At 44.7% G+C, this 21,021-nt stretch overlaps 1 protein-coding gene across 2 annotated transcripts in view; it reads left to right on the forward strand.

Annotated features, from left to right (window-relative positions):
• The window catches only part of ZBTB8B (zinc finger and BTB domain containing 8B), a 34,642-nt gene extending 14,097 nt beyond the window's left edge, over positions 1-20,545 (forward strand). For both annotated transcript variants that reach the window (XM_003937558.4, XM_039474184.2), the window contains exons 2-4: positions 1,124-2,155; positions 12,466-12,644; positions 17,070-20,545. In XM_003937558.4, coding sequence (XP_003937607.1) covers positions 1,165-2,155; positions 12,466-12,644; positions 17,070-17,387 — 1,488 coding nt within the window. In that variant the 5' untranslated portion in view covers positions 1,124-1,164 and the 3' untranslated portion in view covers positions 17,388-20,545. The remainder of the gene's footprint in view (positions 1-1,123; positions 2,156-12,465; positions 12,645-17,069) is intronic.
• Positions 20,546-21,021: the final 476 nt, after the last annotated feature.

The following is a 21,021-nucleotide window of genomic DNA, read 5'->3' on the forward strand; positions in this document are numbered from 1 at the left end:
GACCAGCCAGACTAACATGGTGAAGCCCCATCTTTAAAAAAAGAAAAAGAAAACCAGTTTCAGATTGATACACTAAAGACTCAACTACTTCTTTTTTTTATTTTTTATTTTTGAGACACAATCTCTCTTGGTCACCCAGGCTGGAGTGCAGTGGTGCGATCTCAGCTCACTGCAAACTCCGCCTCCCAGGATCAAGCAATTCTCTTACCTCAGCCTCTTGAGTAGCTGGGACTACAGGCACCTGCCACCATGCCCAGCTAATTTTTGTATTTTTAGTAGAGATAGGGTTTTACCATGTTGGTCAGGCTGGTCTCAAACTCCTGACCTCGGGTGATTCGCCTGTCTTGGCCTCCCAAAGTGCTAAGATTACAGGTCTGAGCCACCATGCCCGGGCTCAACTGTAATTCTTAGATGTGGATATTTTCTATATTTTGAGCCTTGAAGAAAGTAGAATGTAGTACATTAGAGCATTGACTCTGGAGGCTAATCAACCTGATTTTGAGTCCTGGATCTGTTACAGCTGGGTCATCTCCTACCCTCAATTTCCTTATCAGCACAAGGGAGACAATATTAATATTTATTTATAAGGTTTTTATAAAAATTCATTGAAAGAATTCATGTAAAACAGCACTGTGCTCACATGCAGTTAGCTATGGTTATTTTGGTTGTTTTTCATAAATTAACTCAGTTGATAACCTCTTATTTTTGTTAGAGCCAACGCAGCCATTATTATCATTACTATTATTATTATTTTTGAGACAGAATCTCACTCTGTCACCCAGGCTGGAGTGCAGTGGTGCAATCTTAGTTCATTGCAGCCTCTACCTCCTGGCTTCAAGCAATTTTCCCACCTCAGCCTTCCTAGTACCTGGGATTACAGGCCTGGCTAATTTTTGTATTTTGAGCAGAGAAGGGGTTTCACCATGTTGGCCAGGCTGATCTCAAACTCCTCACTTCAAGTGATCCACCTGCCTTGTCCTCCCAAAGTGCTGGGAAGCCCATATCCTGAAGACACTATTGGACCATGGACCACTGGTTTTGGAAAAATTGTTTAAAAATTTAAAAAGAAATCTTATTTGTAAAGGTTGGGACTTGTGATTTAACTTAAGAAAAATCTTGGCAGAGATACAGGTTTACTCCGGAGCAGCAGCAGCTGGTGGAGCAATGGAGATGCAATCCTATTATGCCAAGCTTTTGGGGGAGCTGAATGAACAGAGAAAGAGGGACTTTTTCTGTGACTGCAGCATCATTGTGGAAGGGCGGATCTTCAAGGCCCACAGGAACATTTTGTTTGCTAACAGTGGCTACTTCCGAGCCCTGCTCATTCACTATATCCAGGACAGCGGGCGGCATAGCACTGCCTCCTTGGACATTGTCACCTCTGATGCCTTCTCCACCATCTTAGATTTCCTCTATTCTGGGAAGTTGGATTTGTGTGGGGAGAATGTGATTGAAGTGATGTCAGCTGCCAGCTACCTGCAGATGAATGACGTGGTGAACTTCTGCAAGACATATATCAGGTCATCCCTCGACATTTGCCGAAAGATGGAGAAGGAGGCTGCTGTGGCTGCAGCGGTGGCAGCGGCAGCGGCGGCGGCTGCAGCAGCAGCTGCAGCGGCGGCTCATCAGGTTGACAGTGGAAGCCCCAGTTCATGCCGAGAGGGGACCTCTTGTGGTACCAAGAGCTTGGTCTCCTCTCCAGCCAAAGCAGAAAAGAGTGTAGACTGCCTGAGAGAGTCCCCTTGCGGTGACTGTGGAGACTGCCACCCCTTGGAACTGGTGGTGAAAGACAGCCTTGGCTGTGGCTCGGCTGACAGTGACCTCTCTACTCCACCCAACCAGATAGAGCCCAAGGTGGAATTTGATGCTGATGAAGTGGAGGTGGATGTTGGTGAACAGCTGCAGCAGTATGCTGCCCCACTGAGCCTGGCCCACGTGGAGGAGGCCTTGCCCAGCGGCCAGGCAGTTGACTTGGCTTACAGCAACTACCATGTGAAGCAGTTCCTGGAGGCGCTCTTGCGCAACAGCGCTGCCCCAAGCAAAGATGATGCAGACCATCACTTTTCTCGGAGTTTGGAGGGAAGACCAGAAAGTGCAGGAGTAGCCATGAGTTCCATGATGGATGTCCAGACTGACTGGTATGGAGAGGACTCAGGTGGGTCGCCTTAGCATTCATCAGCCCTGCCAGTCATTTAGTACATACTGCGTGTTCCTTGTGTTCTCCCATCATCATGATATTATCGCCATCATCATTGTCACTACCAACATCATCAGTACCATCATTACCAGTACCATAATCATTACAACTATCACTAGTACCATCATCATCAGTACCACCATCATCACTACCATCATCACCAGTACCGTCATCATCATTACCATCACTATCATCACCAGTACCATCATCACTACCATCATCATCACTGCCATCATCACCAGTACCATCATCATCAGTATTATCATCACTACCATCATCACCAATACCGTCATCATTATTACCATCATCACTATCATCACCAGTACCATCATCACTACCATCATCATCACTGTCATCATCATCAGTACCATCATCATCAGTATTATCATCACTACCATCATCACCAATACCATCATCATTATTACCATCATCACTATCATCATCACCAGTACCAACATCATTACCATCATCATCAGTATTATCATCACCAGTCTCATCATATCGTTACCATCATCATCGCTGTCATCATCATCACTACCATCATCAGTGCCATCATCATTACTGTCATTACCAGTACCATCATCACCAGTATCACCATCATCATTACCATTACCATCATCACTACCATCATCATCACTACCATCATCACCAGTATCATTATCATCACTATCATCACCAGTATCATCATCAGTACCATCATCACCAGTCCCATCATATCATTACCATCATCATCACTGTCATCATCACTACCATCATCATCATCAGTACCATCATCATCATTACTGTCATTACCAGTACCATCATCATTACCATCATCACCAGTACCATCATCACTACCATCATCACCAGTACCACCATCATCATTACCATTACCAGTACCATTACCATCATCACTACCATCATCACCAGTACCATCATTATCACTACCGTCATCACGAGTACCATCATCATTACCATCATCACTATATCATTACCAGTACCATCATCATTACCATCATCACCAGTACCATCACCATCACTACCATCATCATCATTATTACCGTCATCATCAGTCACCATTGCCACCACCACCACCACCAGTATGCATTAATTGAGCGCCTATGTTTGCAGGGCATTGTTTCTTCATGTATGTTTGTGTTTTACCTCTACGACTAGACTGTAAGCGTGTTGGGGGCAGTTTGGAGACATGGGAGGAACCCACTCTCTTCCACTAACCAGCAGTGGGACCTTGGTTAAATCATTGAATCTCTTTGAGTCTGTTTTGCCATCTATAAAAGGGGGATAATCATCCCTGCCCTACCTCTCTCACAGGTTTATTGTGGGGATCAAATGAGAGAGTTTTCAGAACTTTTTCTCACATATCATCTTAGATTTCCTCTATTCTGGGAAGTTGTATTTGTGTGGGGAAATGTAATTGAAGTGACGTCCAGAGATATACACTCTAGAGATTTATACTGCTCTGTGTCAGCCAGAGTGCTTGGCATAGAGTAGGCACTCAGCCTAGTGTGCTTGATGATGCCATCTACTTGAGACTATTTTTTAATTTTTTTTTTATTGTTTTAAATAAAGATGGGGTTTCACCATGTTGGTCAGGCTGGTCTTGAACTCCCGACCTCAGGTGATTCACCCACCTTGGCCTCCAAAGTGCTTGGATTACAGGCGTGAGCCACCATGCCCGTCTGAGACCATTTTATTTATGTATTTGTTTATTGAGACAGAGTCTCACTCTGTCACCCAGGCTGAAGTGCTGTGGTACAGTCGTGGCTCACTGCAACCTCTGCCTCCCTGCAACCTCTGCCTCCCAGGTTCAAGTGATTCTTGTGCCTCAGCCTCCCAGGTAGCTGGGATTGCCATAGGCGCATGTCACCATGCCCAGCTAATTTTTGTATTTTTAGTAGAGACAGGTTTTCACCATGTTGGCCAGGCTCGTATCGACTTCCTGACCTCAAGTGATCCACCTGCCTTGGCCTCCTAAAGTGCTGGGATTACAGGCATGAGCCACTGTGCCCAGCCAACTTGAGACTATTTAGAGCTGGTGTTTGGCTTCATGGGAGCTAATTTTTTATACCCTTTGGTAGGCTTTTGCATTTTAAGAGAACCTGGTCGTTTCATTGAACAATTCTGAGAGTCGAGTCAACACGGTTAACTCCTCTTAACAGGTGAGGTAATTGTGTTGCAAGGTATCTTGTAGGAGACTAAAATAAACTTGACTCCCACCTTACTGATGAAACGTGGCTTCCAGAACCTCAAGCCAAGGCCAGACGCAGTGGCATGGGCCTGTAATCCCAGTTACTCAGGAGGCTGAGGCAGAAGAATAGCTTGAACCTAGGAGGTAGTAGTTGCAGTGAGCCAAGATTGGGCTTACCACACTCCAGCCTGGGTGACAGAGCAAGACTCCTACTCAAAGCAAAAAACAAAAGAAAAACAAACAAACAAAAAAATAGAACCTCAAGCCAAGAAATTAATGAATTGCATGTAGTCTAGTAGTGAAATATTGAGTAGTGAAAGTCTTTTCCCTTTTTTTTAGCTTCTGATTCTCTGGTTGAAGTAAGAGTCTTTTAAATAAAGGAAGATCAGCTGTTTTTATTCATTTCTGAATGGCAGTCTTATGAATTTTCTTTTTTGGGACAGGGTCTCTTTCTGTTGCCCAGGCTTAAGTGCAGTGCACAATCACAACTCACCGCAGCCTCGACCTCCCCAGCTCAGGTGACCCTCCCACTTCAGCATCCCAAGCAGCTGGGACTACAGGCATGCACCACCACACCCAACTAATTTTTTGTATGTTTAATTTATAGTAGGGATGAGATCTCCCTATGTTGCTCAGGTTGGTCTCAAACTCCTGGGCTCAAGAGAGCCTCCCACCTTAGCCTCTCAAAGTGCTGGGATTACAGGTATGAGCCATTGCACCTGGCCTGTCTTGAAACTTTCTAATTTCTTTTTTTTTTTTTTTTTTGAGACAGGGTCTCACTCTGTTACCTAGGCTGGAGTGAAGTGGTGCAATCTTGGCTCACTGCAACCTCTGCCACCTGGGTTCAAGTGAGTCTCCTGCCTTAGCCTCCTGAGTAGCTGGGATTACAGGCATGTGCCACCATGTCGGCTAATTTTTATATTTTTAGTAGATATGGGGTTTCACCATTTTGGCCAGGCTGATCTCTAACTCCTGACTTCAGGTGATCCCCCTGCCTCAGCCTCCCAAAGTGCTAGTATTACAGGCATGAGCTACCATGCCCGGCCTCAAATTTCATTTTTTTAAAGCAAGAGCACTCAGTATGTCTGATTAAAACTAGACCTGATCCTCGTTAGTATAGTGGGGAGTATCCCTGCCTGTCATGCAGGAGACTGGGGTTCGATTCCCCTTCAAAAAATTTTAAGAAAAAAAATAAAGAAAGAAAGAAAAAAAAAAGAACTGAAAAACTTGAAAATGGCCAGTTGCAGTGACTCACACCTATTATCCTAGCACTTTGAGAGGCCAAGGTGGGAGGATCACTTGAGCCCAGGAGTTTGAGACCAGCCTGGGCAACATGGCAAAACCCCATCTCTACAACAAAAAAATTAAAAATTAGCCAGGCATGGTGGCATGCGCCCATAGTCCTAGCTACTTGAGAGACTGAGGTGGGAGGATCACCTGAGCCTGAGAAGTCGAAGCTGTGGTGAGCTGTGATCATGCCACTGCACTCCAGCCTGGATGACAAAATGAGACTTTGTCTTTAAAAAAAAAAGAAGAAAGAAAAAAGAAACACGTGAAAAATGCTATTTTTGGTTCTCAGAAACACCGGCTTCACCAGCATTGGGAAGATAGTGGCTGCTTCCATGAACACACCATGAGAACTTGTTGAAATTCTCATTGCCTTGTGTATAATGGCATTTCACAGACTGTGACTACTCTTTCACATCCATGAGACTCTCATGATGCCCCATGTGTTTGACAGAGGAAATACAGAGAAACTGGGACCCAGAGGGGTTTACTGAGTTTCGTAAGAATGCAGTAGTAAGTTAAGTGGCCCAGCTAAAACCAGAAACCTGGGGTGGCTTCATTTCATTCATTAAACAAACGGTGAAAGCAACGTAATAGAGGATTTCAGTGCAATAATTTTTTCTTTGAACCCCTCTGCATGTAAACACAAGAAGTACCATGAAATAGGCATTTGGCTCTGTGCCACTCATATTCAAGTCCTGTCCTTATCAGTCTGGAAAGTCAGGCTTCTTGCTACACAGTGCTGTGGCAAAGCAGCCGCCCTGGCCCCTGGCAATGTCTGTTGTCTACTGTGTTTTTATTTCATTCATATGGCTCCAGGGTACAGTTTTTCCAAGTGCTAAGGCACAGACTAGGATTGATTTGTTTGGTTATTCCTTGATTTGCTCAAACATTTGATCACCTTTTGTGTGAAGACATAAAGATAAGTCAGACATGGATGCTGCCCTCAAATAACCGATGGTGTGTTATAGGAGATAATACACAAATGTTGGCTGGGCGTGGTCGCTCACAGCACTTTGGGAGCCAGAGGCAGGTGGATCACTTGAGGTCAGGAATTCGAGACCAGCCTGGCCAACAAGGTAAAACCCCGTCTCTACTAAAAATACAAAAATAAAAAAAATTAGCTGGGTGTGGTGGTGCATGCCTGTGATCCCAGCTACTCGTGAGGCTGAGGCAGAACTGCTTCAACCCAGGAGGCGGAGGTTGCAGTGAGCTGAGATTGAGCCACTGCACTTCAGCCTGGGTAACAGAGCGAGGTTCCATCTCTTAAAAAAAAAAAAAAAAGACACAAATATAAATGATGTCACATGCTAGAAAGGCACTAGGCTTGAAAAACAATCAGAGGTATGAATTCACAGTAGTCCAGAAGGAGGACTGGCTTCTTACTGGGAGATCAGGGAGGCATCCTGAAAGTGCCTTCTGAAGGTAAGAAGAGGGGACAGGGAAAAATTAACTTGAGTCAGATCATGGAAAACCTTAAATGCAAAGAGGGTGGGGTGTTTTATCTGTAGGCACAGGGAAGGTTTTGGGGTTTTTTTTTTTTTTTTTTTTGAAACAAAGTCTCACTTTGTTGCCCAGGCTGGAGTGCAGTGGTGCCATCTCGACTCACTGCAACCTCCGCCTCCCAGGTTCAAGTGATTCTCCTGCCTCAGCCTCCCAAGTAGCTAGGATTACAGGCGTGTATCACCATATCCGGCTAATTTTTGTATTTTTAGTAAAGACAGGGTTTCACTATGTTGGTCAGGCTGGTCTCAAACTGCTGACCTCAAGTGATCCACCCGCTTTGGCCTCCCAAAATGCTGGGATTACAGGTGTGAGCCACACTGTGCCTGGCCAGGTTTTGTTTTGTTTTGAGACAGGGCCTCATGCTGTCATCCAGGCTGGAGTGCAGTGGCGCAATCACAGCGCACTGCAGCCTCGATCTCCTGGGCGCAAGTGGTCCTCCTGCCGTAGCCTCTCAAAGTGTTGGGATTATAGGCATGAGCCACCACCCCTGGCCACAGGGGAGTTTTTGGTAGTTTCTTTTGTTTTTTAATTTTTATTCCCACCTGGATGCTCTGCACAAGCCTCAATCCCAATAAAATCTGAACTGAACTCCCGTTTCCTCATGTACTTGCTTTTCCTCCTGTTAATTTCATTCCTCCTCAGTGTGTCTCCTCCTCCTCACCTCCACAACCACTGCTTCAGCTCATGTCTTCTCTCATCCAGACTCATGGTCCCCTCCCACCTGGACTTCCTGCATTTAATATTGCCTCTCTTAAGTCTTTTTCCTGAATTATGCCTTGAGGGATCTTTTAAAAATTAAATCTGGCTATGAAAATTTGACCACGTACCTTCCTTGCTTCAAATCCTAGCTGGCCAGGAACGGTGGCTCAGGCCTTTAGTCCCAGCTACTCAGGAGGCTGAGGCAGGAGAATCACTTGAACCCAGGAAGTAGAGGTTGCAGTGAGCTGAGATCACACCACTGCACTCCAGCCTGGGCAACAGAAAGAGACTCCATCTCAAAAAAAAAAAAAAAAAAAAAAAAAATCCTAGCAGCTTACAGGTAAAGTCCAAATTTCTTAGCATGTTAGCTCCATGAGGTACAGCGACTTTTGTCTATTCTGTTCACTGTTGTATCCCCAGGACCCTAGAACAGAGCCTGACACATAGTGCACAGTATATATTTGCTGAATAAATGAATGAATGTGATTCTTAGCATGTTAGCTCCGTGAGGTACAGGGACTTTTGTCTATTCTGTTCACTGTTGTATCCCCAGGACCCTAGAACAGAGCCTGACACATAGTGCACAGTATAAATTTGCTGAATAAATGAATGAATGTGACCATCACAATCTAGTTCTTTTTTTTCCCCCCCACCGCCGAGACAGAGTCTCGCTCTGTTCCCCAGGCTGGAGTGCAGTGGTGCAATCTCTGCTCTCTGCAGCCTCCACCTCCTGGTTCCTGGTTCAAGCAATTCTCCTGCCTCAGCCTCCTGAGTAGCTGGGATTACAGGCACACACCACTATGCCCAGCTAATTTTTGTATTTTTAGTAGAGACGGGGTTTCACCATGATGGCCATGCTGGTCTTGAACTCCTGACCTGTGATCCACCTGCCTCGGCCTCCCAAAGTGCTGGGATTACAGGTATGAGCCACTGTGCCCAGCCTCACAATCTAGTTCTTGTCCCTTCCTTGTTTTTATTCCTAACCCCCACTTTGTACTTCGTATTCTCGTTTACCTCTAAGTCTAAACATGTGTTCTTCTGCCTGAGATACCTTTCTCTGTCTTGAACTCCCAGTGAACTCCTGTTCATCTTTTAAAACCTTGCTCAAAGTTAACCTCTTCTGTGAGGTTAATCTTCTCTTAACTCCTAGGGAAAATCATCACTTTTTAATTTATATTTCTTCATCACTTTGAACTTTGCATGTGTGCATCATATTGTATGAATATGTCTACACGTCTTTCCTGCTAAACTTAACTTCTTGAGGGAGGAAACAGGTGTCTTACAATGCCTGGCATGTAAGAAGATTCAGGTGAACTGTTGTATTGGGGAAGTGAGATTAGGAAAGAGGAAGAAAGATAATCCGTACTTTTCTGATGGAGAAATAGTTAACAGTTATTTTTCCAAGGACTTATGCTGGACCCATATACTTTATATTTTTGTAGGTAATCAGGAAGAAGTGTGTGGCACAAAGCCAAGGTGATGGAGGTAAATAACAAGGAGTTTCTACAATGCCAGAGGAGTGAGCAGGGTGATGAGCTATGAACTGCTGCTTCGATCCTAGGAAACAGGTTGTCATTCATGGCCAGGCACTGTGGCTCACACCTGAGATCCCAACACTTTGGGAGGCCAAGATTGGTGGATCACCTGGGGTCAAGAGTTCGAGACCAGCCTGACCAACATCGTGAAGCTCCTGTCTCTACTAAAAATACAAAAGTAGCCAGGCATGGTGGTTTGTGCCTGTAATCTCAGCTACTTGGGAGGCTGAGACAGGAGATTCACTTGAACCTGGGAGGTAGAGGTTGCAGTGAGCTGAGATTGTGCCATTGCACTCCAGCCTGCGCAACAAAAGTGAAAGTCCATCTCAAAAAAAAAAAAAAAAAAAAAAAAAAGTCAGCTCCATGGGGTGGCACATGCCTATAGTCCCAGCTACTTGGGGAGCTGAGGTGGGAGGATCACCTGAGCCTGGGAGGTAGAGGCTACATTGAGCCATGGTCATGCCACTGCACTCCTGCCCAGCTAACAGAGGGAGATTCTGTGTCAAAACAAGCCTGACCAACATGGTGAAACCCTGTCTCTACTAAAAATACAAAAATTAGCCAGGTGTGGTGGTGCACACCTGTAATCCCAGCTTCTCCAAAGACTGAGGCAGGAGAATCACTTCAACCCAGGAGGCAGAGGTTGCAGTGAGCTGAGATCGTGCCACTGCACTCCAACTTGGGTGACAGAATAAGACTCCATCTCAGGAAAATAAAACAAACCAAAACAAAACAGAAAATCATTCCTGTTTTACTTGTACCTCAGGATCAGTGTGAGCAGTGAGAGATTTAACAATCCCACATATGTGAGCAGTGATGAGCTTTGAGCTGCTGTTTTTATCCTGGCAAACAGATTTTGGAGTCACTGTAGATTATGCAAAATGTTAGGGATTATTAGGATAGGAACTAGAAACCAAAGAGAGTTTCCACCTTTATGTAAATGATGTTGGATTCTCACATTCAATTCGGTGTGCCATACTTTTTATAGCACCTCAGGAAAAACAGAGCCATTTAGGTATCCCAAGCCAGCTCCAGATAAAAAGAGTTAGTTACTCCAGTGTTGACAGAGACCACAAGAGCCTGGACTGCTTACTTGGTAAAAAGAAATTCTGAGGAAATGACAATGCAAATGTTGACATTTGCAAGTGTTTGCCATGTGCCACGTGCTATGCTTTATGTGTTAACTTTATTTCATTCTTACCACAATCTTACGAGGTAGGAACTGTTATCATACCTGATTTAGAGATGAGGAAAGTAAGGCACAGGGAAGCTAAGTGAGATGTCCAGGGTCACACGGCTGGTCAGTACTAGAGCCAGGACTTGACCAGTGCCTGGAAAGCTTGAGTCACTAGTGTGCCTTCATGGGTGATACAATATGATATAACCAAAATCTGTAAATCTCACAGAGCATGGAGAGAATAAATCTCAGGCTGGGCATGGTAGCTCACACCTGTAATCCCAGCACTTTGGGAGGCTGAGGTGGGTGGATCACCTGAAGTCAGGAGTTTGAGACCAGCCTGGCCAGCATGGTGAAACCCCACCTCTATTAAAAATACAAAAATTAGCTGAGTGTGGTGGTGGGTGCCTGCAATCCCAGCTACTCCAGAGGCTGAGGCAGGAGAATCACTTGAATCCGGGAGGTGGAGGTTGCAGTAAGCTGAGATCGTGTTGCTATACTCCAGCCTGGGCGACAGAGTGAGACTCAATAAATAAAATAAAGAACAAATCTTGGAATATAGTTGGCCCTCTGTGTTCATAGCTTCTGCATTTGTGAATTCAACTAACCACGCGTGGAAAATACAGTATTCACAGGATCCGCAGGACTGACTTTGGGACTTAAGCATTCTTGGATTTTGGTATTCAAGGAGCATACTGGAATCAATTCCCAGTTGATACCAAGGGATGACCATAGCAATAAGTGTAACTCACAGAACTTGAGCGGAACAGTTTCTGTACGTGTGAGCAATAATCATATTGTCACCTTAATGGTTATATGAGCAAGGTGAGAGAATAAATTAGAAAAAGATTTGAGTGAATTCCTAAATATTTGATGATTTCAGATATGTAGAGTTAATATAAATTCCAAACAATTTAGGGTCTGTATTATAGCAAGCCTCTTCTATGTAGACCTGGAAAATAATCTTAGGAACTACTGTCCAAGAAGGCATGAATTCTGGTCTAGAAATCTGATCCATCATAACTGAGTTTTCCAAGTTCTGAAGGTAGTGAGATCAATTCAGAGGGTTGTATTAGTCAGCTCAGGCTGCCACAACAGAGAGCCCCAGACTGGGAAGCTTAAACAACAGAAATGTAGCCTCATAGTTCTAGAGGCCAAAGTCTAAGATCAAGGTGTCAGCAGAGTTGGCTTCTGGTGAGGCCTCTCTTCCTGAATTGCAGATGGCAGCCTTCCCACTGTGTCCTCACATAGGCTTTCCTCTGTGTGTGTGCTAGGGGTGGAGATGAGAGAAATGGCAGGGGGAATGCAGTGAGAAGGAGACAGAGATCAGTCAATCTCTGGTGTCTCTTATAAGGAAACCAGTCCTGTCATTAGTTAATCATTATAAACTCATTTAACCTTAATTACCTTCTTAAGGGCTTTATCTCCAAACACAGACTTCAAGGTATGAATTTTAGGGGGACACAAATCAGTCCATAACAGAGTTTCACCCAGCAGTCTTAAAATGAAACCGAATAGAATAAACACTGTCAGGGTGAGTATTGTTTTGAGAAACTTCCAGTTGTCCTCATAAGGCACGTGTGTTCTGAGGTTGTCATGTAAGCTGAGTTTCTAACTGTGAGTCACAGAGAAGTGTGGAAGCTGGTGCCTTCTGGCATTCCTGACCTTAGAAGAAGTTCACTGTACTCTGCCCTGGGGCTTAATGGGAGCCAGACTGAATTGGAATTGCGGCGAAATCTTGCTGTTGGCTGTTGGCAGAGTCCTCCTCCTCCATCTGGGCTGGTAGAATTCCCCAGCTGTGGATCTCATCCACTGGCGGGTAGCCAGGGTTGTCACTGCATACAACACAGCTAAATGAAAGCATTTGGTTCCCCAGGTGATGTGCTGGTGGTCCCCATCAAGCTCCACAAGTGTCCTTTCTGCCCTTACACTGCCAAACAGAAGGGCATCCTCAAGCGGCACATCCGTTCACACACGGGCGAGCGGCCCTACCCCTGTGAGACCTGCGGCAAGAGGTTCACGAGACAGGAGCACCTGCGGAGCCACGCCTTGAGTGTAAGTTCCAGCTGGCCATGCCCTCCTGGCAAGAGCGATTCATGATACCATCTAATGTCAGGGTAAAGCCAGTTGCCTTTCATTTCTCTGTCTACTGGGGTATTTGAAAATATGTTTCTGCTACTAAATTAAAGCTCAGGTGGTGGCACTTACAGAAAGTTAAAACTCTATATGTTAGAGTTAAGTTTTAAATTCAAGTTAAAACAGACGGTTTTCTTTTTCGAGACAGGGTTTCACTATATTGGCCAGGCTGGTCTCGAACTCCTGAACTCAAGTGATCCACCAGCCTCGGCCCCCCAAAGTGCTGGGATTACAGGTGTAAGCCACTGCACCTGGCCTTTTTTTTTTTTTTTTTTTTGAGGCAGAATTTCACTCTTGTTACCCAGGCTGGAGTGCAGTGGCACGATCTCAGCTCACTGCAACCTCTGCCTCCTGGGTTCAGGCAATTCTCCTGCCTCAGCCTCCTGAGTAACTGGGATTACAGGCACGCACCACCATGCCCAGCTAAGTTTTTGTATTTTTAGTAGAGACGGGGTTGCACCATGTTGACCAGGATGGTCTCGATCTCTTGACCTCGTGATCCACCCGCCTCAGCCTCCCAAATTGCTGGGATTACAGGTGTGAGCCACCATGCCTGGCCTACTTTAAAAAAAAAAAAAAAAAAACAGAGGGTTTTCTAAGGGAAAGAGCCAAGAAAGTTTAGATCCTGATAAGAGGTGATTATTGGCCGGGCGCGGTGGCTCAACCCTGTAATCCCAGCACTTTGGGAGGCCGAGGCGGGTGGATCACGAGGTCGAGAGATCGAGACCAACCTGGTCAACATTGTGAAACCCCGTCTCTACTAAAAATACAAAAAATTAGCTGGGCATGGTGGTGCGTGCCTATAATCACAGCTACTCAGGAGGCTGAGGCAGGAGAATTGCCTGAACCCAGGAGGCGGAGGTTGCGGTGAGCGGAGATCGCGCCGTTGCACTCCAGCCTGGGTAACAAGAGCGAAACTCCGTCTCAAAAAAAAAAAGAGGTGATTATTGTAATGTAGAGAACAACAGGACTCAGACAGGATTATGGATCACTTCCCACCAGTGTGATACCAAAGATAAGCTGCATCCTCAGTTTCCCACCCAACCCCAGCACCGGGGGTGGGGGAAGGGTGTACTGCCATGTATAGAGCCACCTGTGGCAGCAGACAAAGAGGGCTCCTGCTCAAGGAGACCCTCCCCTCTAAGGAGCTGCCCCCTAGGATTGTCTCCATGTGAGCTGGTGATTCCAACCAGCTGAAAAGCATTCAGGCCACATAGAAAGACATTGCATTTATTTATTCACCTATTTAAACTTTTAGGTTCAGGGGTACATGAGGAGGTTTGTTATATAGGGAAACTGATGTCACAGGGGTTTCTTGTGCAGATTGTTTCATCGATGACCCAGGAATTAGTTCTCTTTTCTGCTCCTCTCCTGCCTCCTAGCCTCCACCCTCCAGTAGATCCAGTGTCTCTTTCCTTCTTTGTATTCCTAAGTTCTCATCATTTAGCTCCCACTTATAAGTGAGAACATGTTGTATTTGGTTTTCTGTTCCTATGTTAGTTTGCTGAGGATAATAGCCTCCAGCTCTGTCCATGTTCCAACAAAACATGTGATCTGTTTCCTTTTTATGGCTGCAGATGTTGCATTTTATGATCTTTTCTTTGTGTTTGTTTGAGACAGAGTCTCAGTTTGTCACCCAGGCTGGAGAGATTACAGCTCACTGCAGCCTTGACCTTCCAAGACACAGGTGATCCTCCCACCTTAGCCCCCACCCAAGTAGCTGGGACTACAGGCACACACCACCACACTCAGCTAATGTTTGAATTTTTTTTGTAGAGACAGGGTTTTGCCAGGTTGCCCAGGCTGTCTTGAACTCCTGGGCTCAAGCAATCTGCCTGCTTCCGCCTCCCAAAGTGCTGGGATTATAGGAATGAGCCACCATGTGCAGCTATGATCATCTGTGAGCAAGACAATCAGTGTTTGGGAAATCTAACATACAAATAGTTTGAACTTCAGAGGACAATCTTAAGAATATGAAAACCCTCAGAATGGGAGAAAATATTTGCAAGGCATATATCTGCTAAGAGTCTAGTGTCCAGAATAAATAAAGAATTTTATAATGCAACAGTAAAAGGATGAATAACCCAATTAAACCTGGGCAAAGGATTTGAATAGACATTTCTTGGGAAAACATAGTCAAATGGCCAATAAGCACATGAAAAGATGCTCAACATCATTAGTCATAGGGTAAACGCAAATCAAAGCCACCATGAGATGCCACTTTCCACCCACTAGGACTATTCTAATTGTGGACTGGTGCTCCTGCATCAGCCTCTCCCCGTCTCTGCCTCTTGTGTGTATCTTGCATCCAAAGCTCTCTAAAAGGGAGGCTGTGATTGGTTCACAGAGCCCCTATTGGCGGGAGTTCCTGAAAAGTGTACACGTTAAAAGATAGTTCCTAGGCCCAGAGTGGTGGCTCATACCTGTAATCCCAGCACTTTGGGAGGCTGAGTGGGGCAGATCATCTGAGGTCAGGAGTTTGAGACCAGCCTTGCTGACGTGGCGAAACCCCTCTCTACTAAAAATACAAAAAAAAATTACCCAGGCATGGTGACACCTGCCTACAGTCCCAGCTCCTCAGGAGGAGGCAGGAAATCGCTTGAACCTGCGAGACAGAGGTTGCAGTGACCCGAGATAGGGCCACTGCACTCCAGCCTGGGTGACAGAGCAAGACTCTGTCTCAAAAAAACAAAAACAAAAAACACCACTCAATTAAAAAAAAAAAAAAAGATAGTTTTTTATACAGAGGGGACCCCTGGGACTGCTGCCTTTAGGAAGAGCTGTGTGGGGTAGGTAATCAGGTTCCCTTTTCTAGTATGCAAAGCTCTTCTCATATGTAAGTGATACATTTACCAATGAGAAAGTCAAGAACAAAGCAGCTGCTGGCACATCTGGGGAATATAGCTATCTACTCTAACAAATCTGCCTTCCTAATAATTAAACAATCCAAAGTACATAAAAAACTACATTAATTACCAAAGGTGTCCAATAAGAGGGGGAAAAAAATGTCAAAAATCCTAATGCGAGCCAAAGACAGTGGTGTACACCTATATTCCCAGCTACTTGGGAGACCGAGGCAGGATGATCACTTGAGCCCAAAAGTTCAAGTCCAGCTTGGGCAACATAGCAAGACAGCAAGACCCCATCTCTAAAAAGGAAAAAAAAATACTGGCCCGGTATGCAGGTATGCTGGCTCACACTTGAAATCTCAACACCTTAGAAGGCCAAGGTGGAAGGATCACTTTAGGCCAGGAGTTCGAGACCAGCCTGGGCAACATAGTGATACGCCACCTCTACAAGAAGTAAAAAATTAGCCAGGCATGATGGTGCATGGATGCCTGTGGTCCCAGCTTCTTGAGAGGCTGGGACAGAAGGATCACTTGAGCCCATTAGATCACTTGAGCTATGATCATGTCACTGCACTCTAGCCTGGGTGAAAGAGCAAGACCCTGTCTCTGAAAAAGAAAAAAGAAAAAAATCCTAATCAGTTCACTTTCACTTGAGTGCCCTTTGTATGCCAAGCACTAGGGATACACTAAGGAATGAGACAGACTCTGTCCCTGCCCTCTTGGAGCTTACACTCTAGTGAATTTTATCAACAATTTGTGAGAAGTACAGCAAAGGAAGAAGTATGGGTGAGAATCGCTACCTGGGGGCCCTAACTGGCCTAGAGCATTAGAAAAGACCTCCTTCCAAAGTGTTCATGAGGGGTGAGGGGTTGACGATGGGGAGAAGGGAATGTTCCACATGTGTCCAGTGGCCCTGGAGTGGAAAGAGCCTTGGTAAGATGAAGACTCATATGGTTGGATCTCTGTCCCCACCCAAACCTCATGTTGAAATGTAATCCCCAATGCTGGAAGTGGGGCCTTGTGGGAGGGGTGATTGGATCATGGGGACAGTTTCTCATGGTTTAGTGCCATCCTTCCTTGGTGCTGTCATGATAGTGAGTTCTCGTGCAAGCTGATTGTTTGAAAAAATGTGGTGCCTCCCCCTTCTCTCTCCCCGCTGCTCTGGCCATGTGAAGTGCCAGCTCCCCCTTTGCCTTCTGCCATGGTTGTAAGTTTCCTGAGGACTCCCTAACGAGCAGATGCCAGCATCATGCTTCCTGTACAGCCTGTGGAACTGTCAGCCAATTAAACCTCTTTTCTTCATCAATTACCCAGTCTCAGGTATTTCTTTGTAGCAGTGCAAGAGCAGACTAACACAAAGACTGTGGCAGAGAATGCAGGTGGAGTCGGGAGAAAGGAGTCTGGAGGGTCAGGCAGGGGCCAGATTATAAGGGGCCTTGTGGAAAAGGCCTATCTCCTTTTTTGTGACATTTATTGTGTCCGCTTGTGATTACAGGTCCACAGATCCAACCGTCCAATCATCTGCAAGGGCTGCAGAAGAACATTCACGAGTCATCTGTCCCCGGGGCTGCGGCGCTTCGGGCTGTGTGACAGCTGCACCTGCGTTACAGACACACCCGACGATGATGATGATTTGATGCCCATCAATCTTAGCTTGGTGGAAGCTTCATCCGAAAGCCAAGAAAAGAGTGATACAGACAATGACTGGCCAATCTATGTGGAGTCGGGTGAGGAAAATGACCCCACTGGAGATGATTCTGATGACAAACCACAAATTCGTCCCAACTTATCAGACCGAGAGACACTTACGTAGCAATAAATTGGTGGGGGAGAAGTTTTAGAACTTGTTAGTGCTCATCTGTTGCTGAAAGACACCATTTGTCCAATTTTGTGGAACCCTGAGAGGAACATTTTTTCACTGTTAATGATATGTGCATTTTTATTAGACTATCTGATATAGGTTGGCTTTTGTGACTCAAAGGACAGATAACTTTTTTGTGTGGTGCCATTGGTTTCTGAGGGCTTTGCTGGCCACTCCTTAGTTCTGAGTGAACCAAGGCAGGCCCTGAGGTCTCCTATTTTTCTTGCTGTGCGTCCAAACTCTGGTCAGGAGAAAGATAAGAAAATCTCCACGTTTGTTTTTATATTGACTCAGTCCTCTGCATTCCTTTGTTATCCTCTTTCTCTGAAAACCATTAAGTTTTGGGATCAGTTTTGCCTTTGCCAAGCCTTTCCTAATGAATTCCACATTAAAATTTCTGGCAAAGTATTAAAGAGAAACCTTCATTGATATAAAGCAGGCAGGGAGGTCTGGCTACATGATCATAAAAGGAACTCTCTAAATCTAGGACAGCAGTTTTAAAGGCTTGCCGTATTTATGGGTAGACAAACATGAGAATGATCTGAAAGACTCATTATGGCATCCTGACTTGCCCAGTTGAATTACATTTTAAGTTAGCCCTGAAAAGGGAGGCTGTGAGCCCAGGTCTGGATGGTTTCCCTGTCTGGTTTGGTATTTGATGATTCTATACATACAACCTGTTCTGTTATCATAAAACAAGTCATTTGGGCAAAACTCAAAATGCTGCCCTACTTTTTCCAGCATTTTCTAAAAGTTAGAGCTGTGTAACTTGGAAATGTAGCCACCCCTGACATTCTTTTACTTAGTTTATGCTGATGCAGGGCAGGAGAGCCCAAAAATTGGGGCTTAGCCCAGGGGAGTTCTTGGCTTCACCCAGGAAAGAATTCAAGGGGGAGCCGGTGGTGTTAGACAGCAACTTATATTGAAGCAGTAGTGCACAGCAGCAGCAGAGGGGCCGCTCCTCGCGGAGCAGGGCTACCCCACAGGCAGTGTGCTCAGAGTGGCAGCTCAGAGGCCAGTCAGCACTCATATTTATACCCACTTTTAGTTAAATACAAATTAAGGGGCAGATTATGCAGCAATATTTAGGAAAGTGGTAATAACTTCCAAGTCACTGGGTGGTTGCCATGATAAGGGGCAGTGACTTCCAGGTGTTGCCATGGCAATGGTAATTAACATGGCACAGTGATAGGTGTTTCTTATGGAAAGCTGCTTCCTACACCCCCCACCACCACTGCCCTGTTTTAGCTAGTCCTCAGTTTGATACATGTCTGAGTCCGATCTTTGGAGTTGAGTCCTGCCTTCTACCTCATTGCCTAGAATTTTAATTGGAGGGAAAGTATAAGCCCATATCACCAAGTTACATTTCTAAAACGTTCATCTTTTAAAAGATCCTCATGAGGGAAAGGGAAGGTTAGTAGTCTACTTTTAAAAGCAGTCTACTTTTCACTCACTTTGCAGCCACACAATTATTGTAACAAAAGAGGCTGAACTCTAAAGGGCTAAAGGGCAGGCAGTATTAGGAATTAGGAATGTAATTGAAGGCACTTCCCATAGTTTTGTCTTATGTTAAAATATCCAAAACGGATTTTAAAAGAAATCTTTTCTTAAGTATAGTTGTGTTTCAAAAGGTGGTAAAGTCACTTTTCTTTATGCCTCTTGAACAACAAAAAAGTCAAAGACATTATCAGTTGGCTTGTAGATGTTAGCCAAAGCATTAGAAAAGTGTTTAAGAGGTACTTCTCAATAGTAGTTAAAACTGCAGCAGTGAAACTCAAACTGTGGCCCACAGATAGGCACTGTTCTGTGAATTGTTTTCTACCAGTCTGCTACAAGGAAAGTCAGAAATTAAGACTATGCACATAGAAACATTGATAACACTTTGACATTGCTGTGATTCATGGTTTTGTCTTCTTGAGTGGGCTATAAACCAGCTCAGGTCTGCTTAGCTAGAGGACCACATATTGGTTTGCAGTAGATTGGAAATTTTAAAACTTCTTTTAAAACAGGTAGTTTGATAAATAGCATTCTTGGCTGAGTGCAGTGGCTCGCACCTGTAATCCCAGCACTTTGGGAGACTGAGGCAGGCAGAACACTTGAGGTCAGGAGTTTGAGACCAGCCTGGCTAACATGACGAAACTCCATCTCTACTAAAAATACAAAAGTTAGCCAGGAGTGGTGGCACATGCCTGTAATCCCAGCTACGAGCATCACTGGAGCCCAGGAGGCAGAGGTTGCAGTGAACTGAGGTCGTGCCCTGCACTCCAGCCTGGGCAAAAGAGTGAGACCCTGTCTCAAAAAATAAATAAATGAAAAAGAAAAATACCATTCTAGATCAAGAGTCACACATGGAAAATTATCAGGGACCAGAGATACTTATCTGATATAAAAACAGTAACTGTTATTTTAAAAGAGGGACCTCAGCAAAAAGGAAACCTAAATGGATGTGTAGATTTACTTGGCCAGGAACAGTGTTTGATATTTTTGCTTTCTCTGTTTAAATTATCCCTGATGTTTTGATGAATTTTCTACCTGCTTTCTCCAGCGAAGCTATGGTCTTCAGTGATTCCGTGACCTATTCATATCACTGGGTAAAGCATTTTACAGTAGAGATTTCACTGTAGGACAGTGATTCTCAGTTGGGGGTGATTTTTGTGCCTTGCAGGTTGCTACTGGCATCTAATGTAGAGGCCAGAGAAGCTGCCAAACATCCTAAAATACACAGGGCAGTCCTCACAACAAAGAATTCTCTAATTCAAAATGTCAGTAGTAACAAGGTTGAGAAACTGCTGTGAGACAAAGTAGGATTTTTTAAGGGATCTGTCATGAATGGACTTAATTTTGTGTTCTATATTAAGCTACCTTTTACCTTCATAATATTTATTTATTTATTTTTAATTTTATGTATTTATTTATTTATTTTGAGATGGAGTTTCGCTCTTGTCACCCAGGCTGGAGTCCAATGGTGTGATCTCGGCTCGCTGCAACCTCCACCTCCTGGATTCAAGCGATTCTTCTGCCTCAGCCTCCTGAGTAGCTGGGATTATAGGCACGTGCCACCACACCCGGCTAATTTTTGTATTTTTAGTAGAGCCAGGGTTTCACCATGTTGGCCAGGCTGGTCTTGAACTCCTGACCTCAAGTGATCTGCCTGCCTCAGCCTCCCAAAGTGCTGAGATTATAGGCGTGAGCCACCATGCCTGGCTGACCTTCATAATATTTAATAGGCCCTTATGGTCTCACAAGTTTTAGAAAACAGTGGATTAGCAAAATGAGGAGCTGAGGCCAGATGGTTCACAGCTTGCCCAAGATCTGATTTAGGTTTATAATGTGTAAACTTAGAAATTTCTGACTCATTTATACATCCAGAACCATTACTAGGTTCTGATCATTTTGTTAATTTTTAAAGAGGTAGAATCACTGGGAGGAAAATAGAATGTGACGCTTGATATTTAAATGATTCTCTTTCTTCCATAATATCTCAGATTCTTACATTCCTGGTAGACTGTTCAGGGTTTGTGTATAGGCACTGGTAATAACTGGATCACTGAATTCTGTCACTTTTAAAGGAGATACTTCCTTTGTC

Source organism: Saimiri boliviensis, chromosome 11 (assembly GCF_048565385.1).
Source record: "Saimiri boliviensis isolate mSaiBol1 chromosome 11, mSaiBol1.pri, whole genome shotgun sequence".
In the NCBI taxonomy this organism is placed as follows: Eukaryota; Metazoa; Chordata; class Mammalia; order Primates; family Cebidae; genus Saimiri; species Saimiri boliviensis.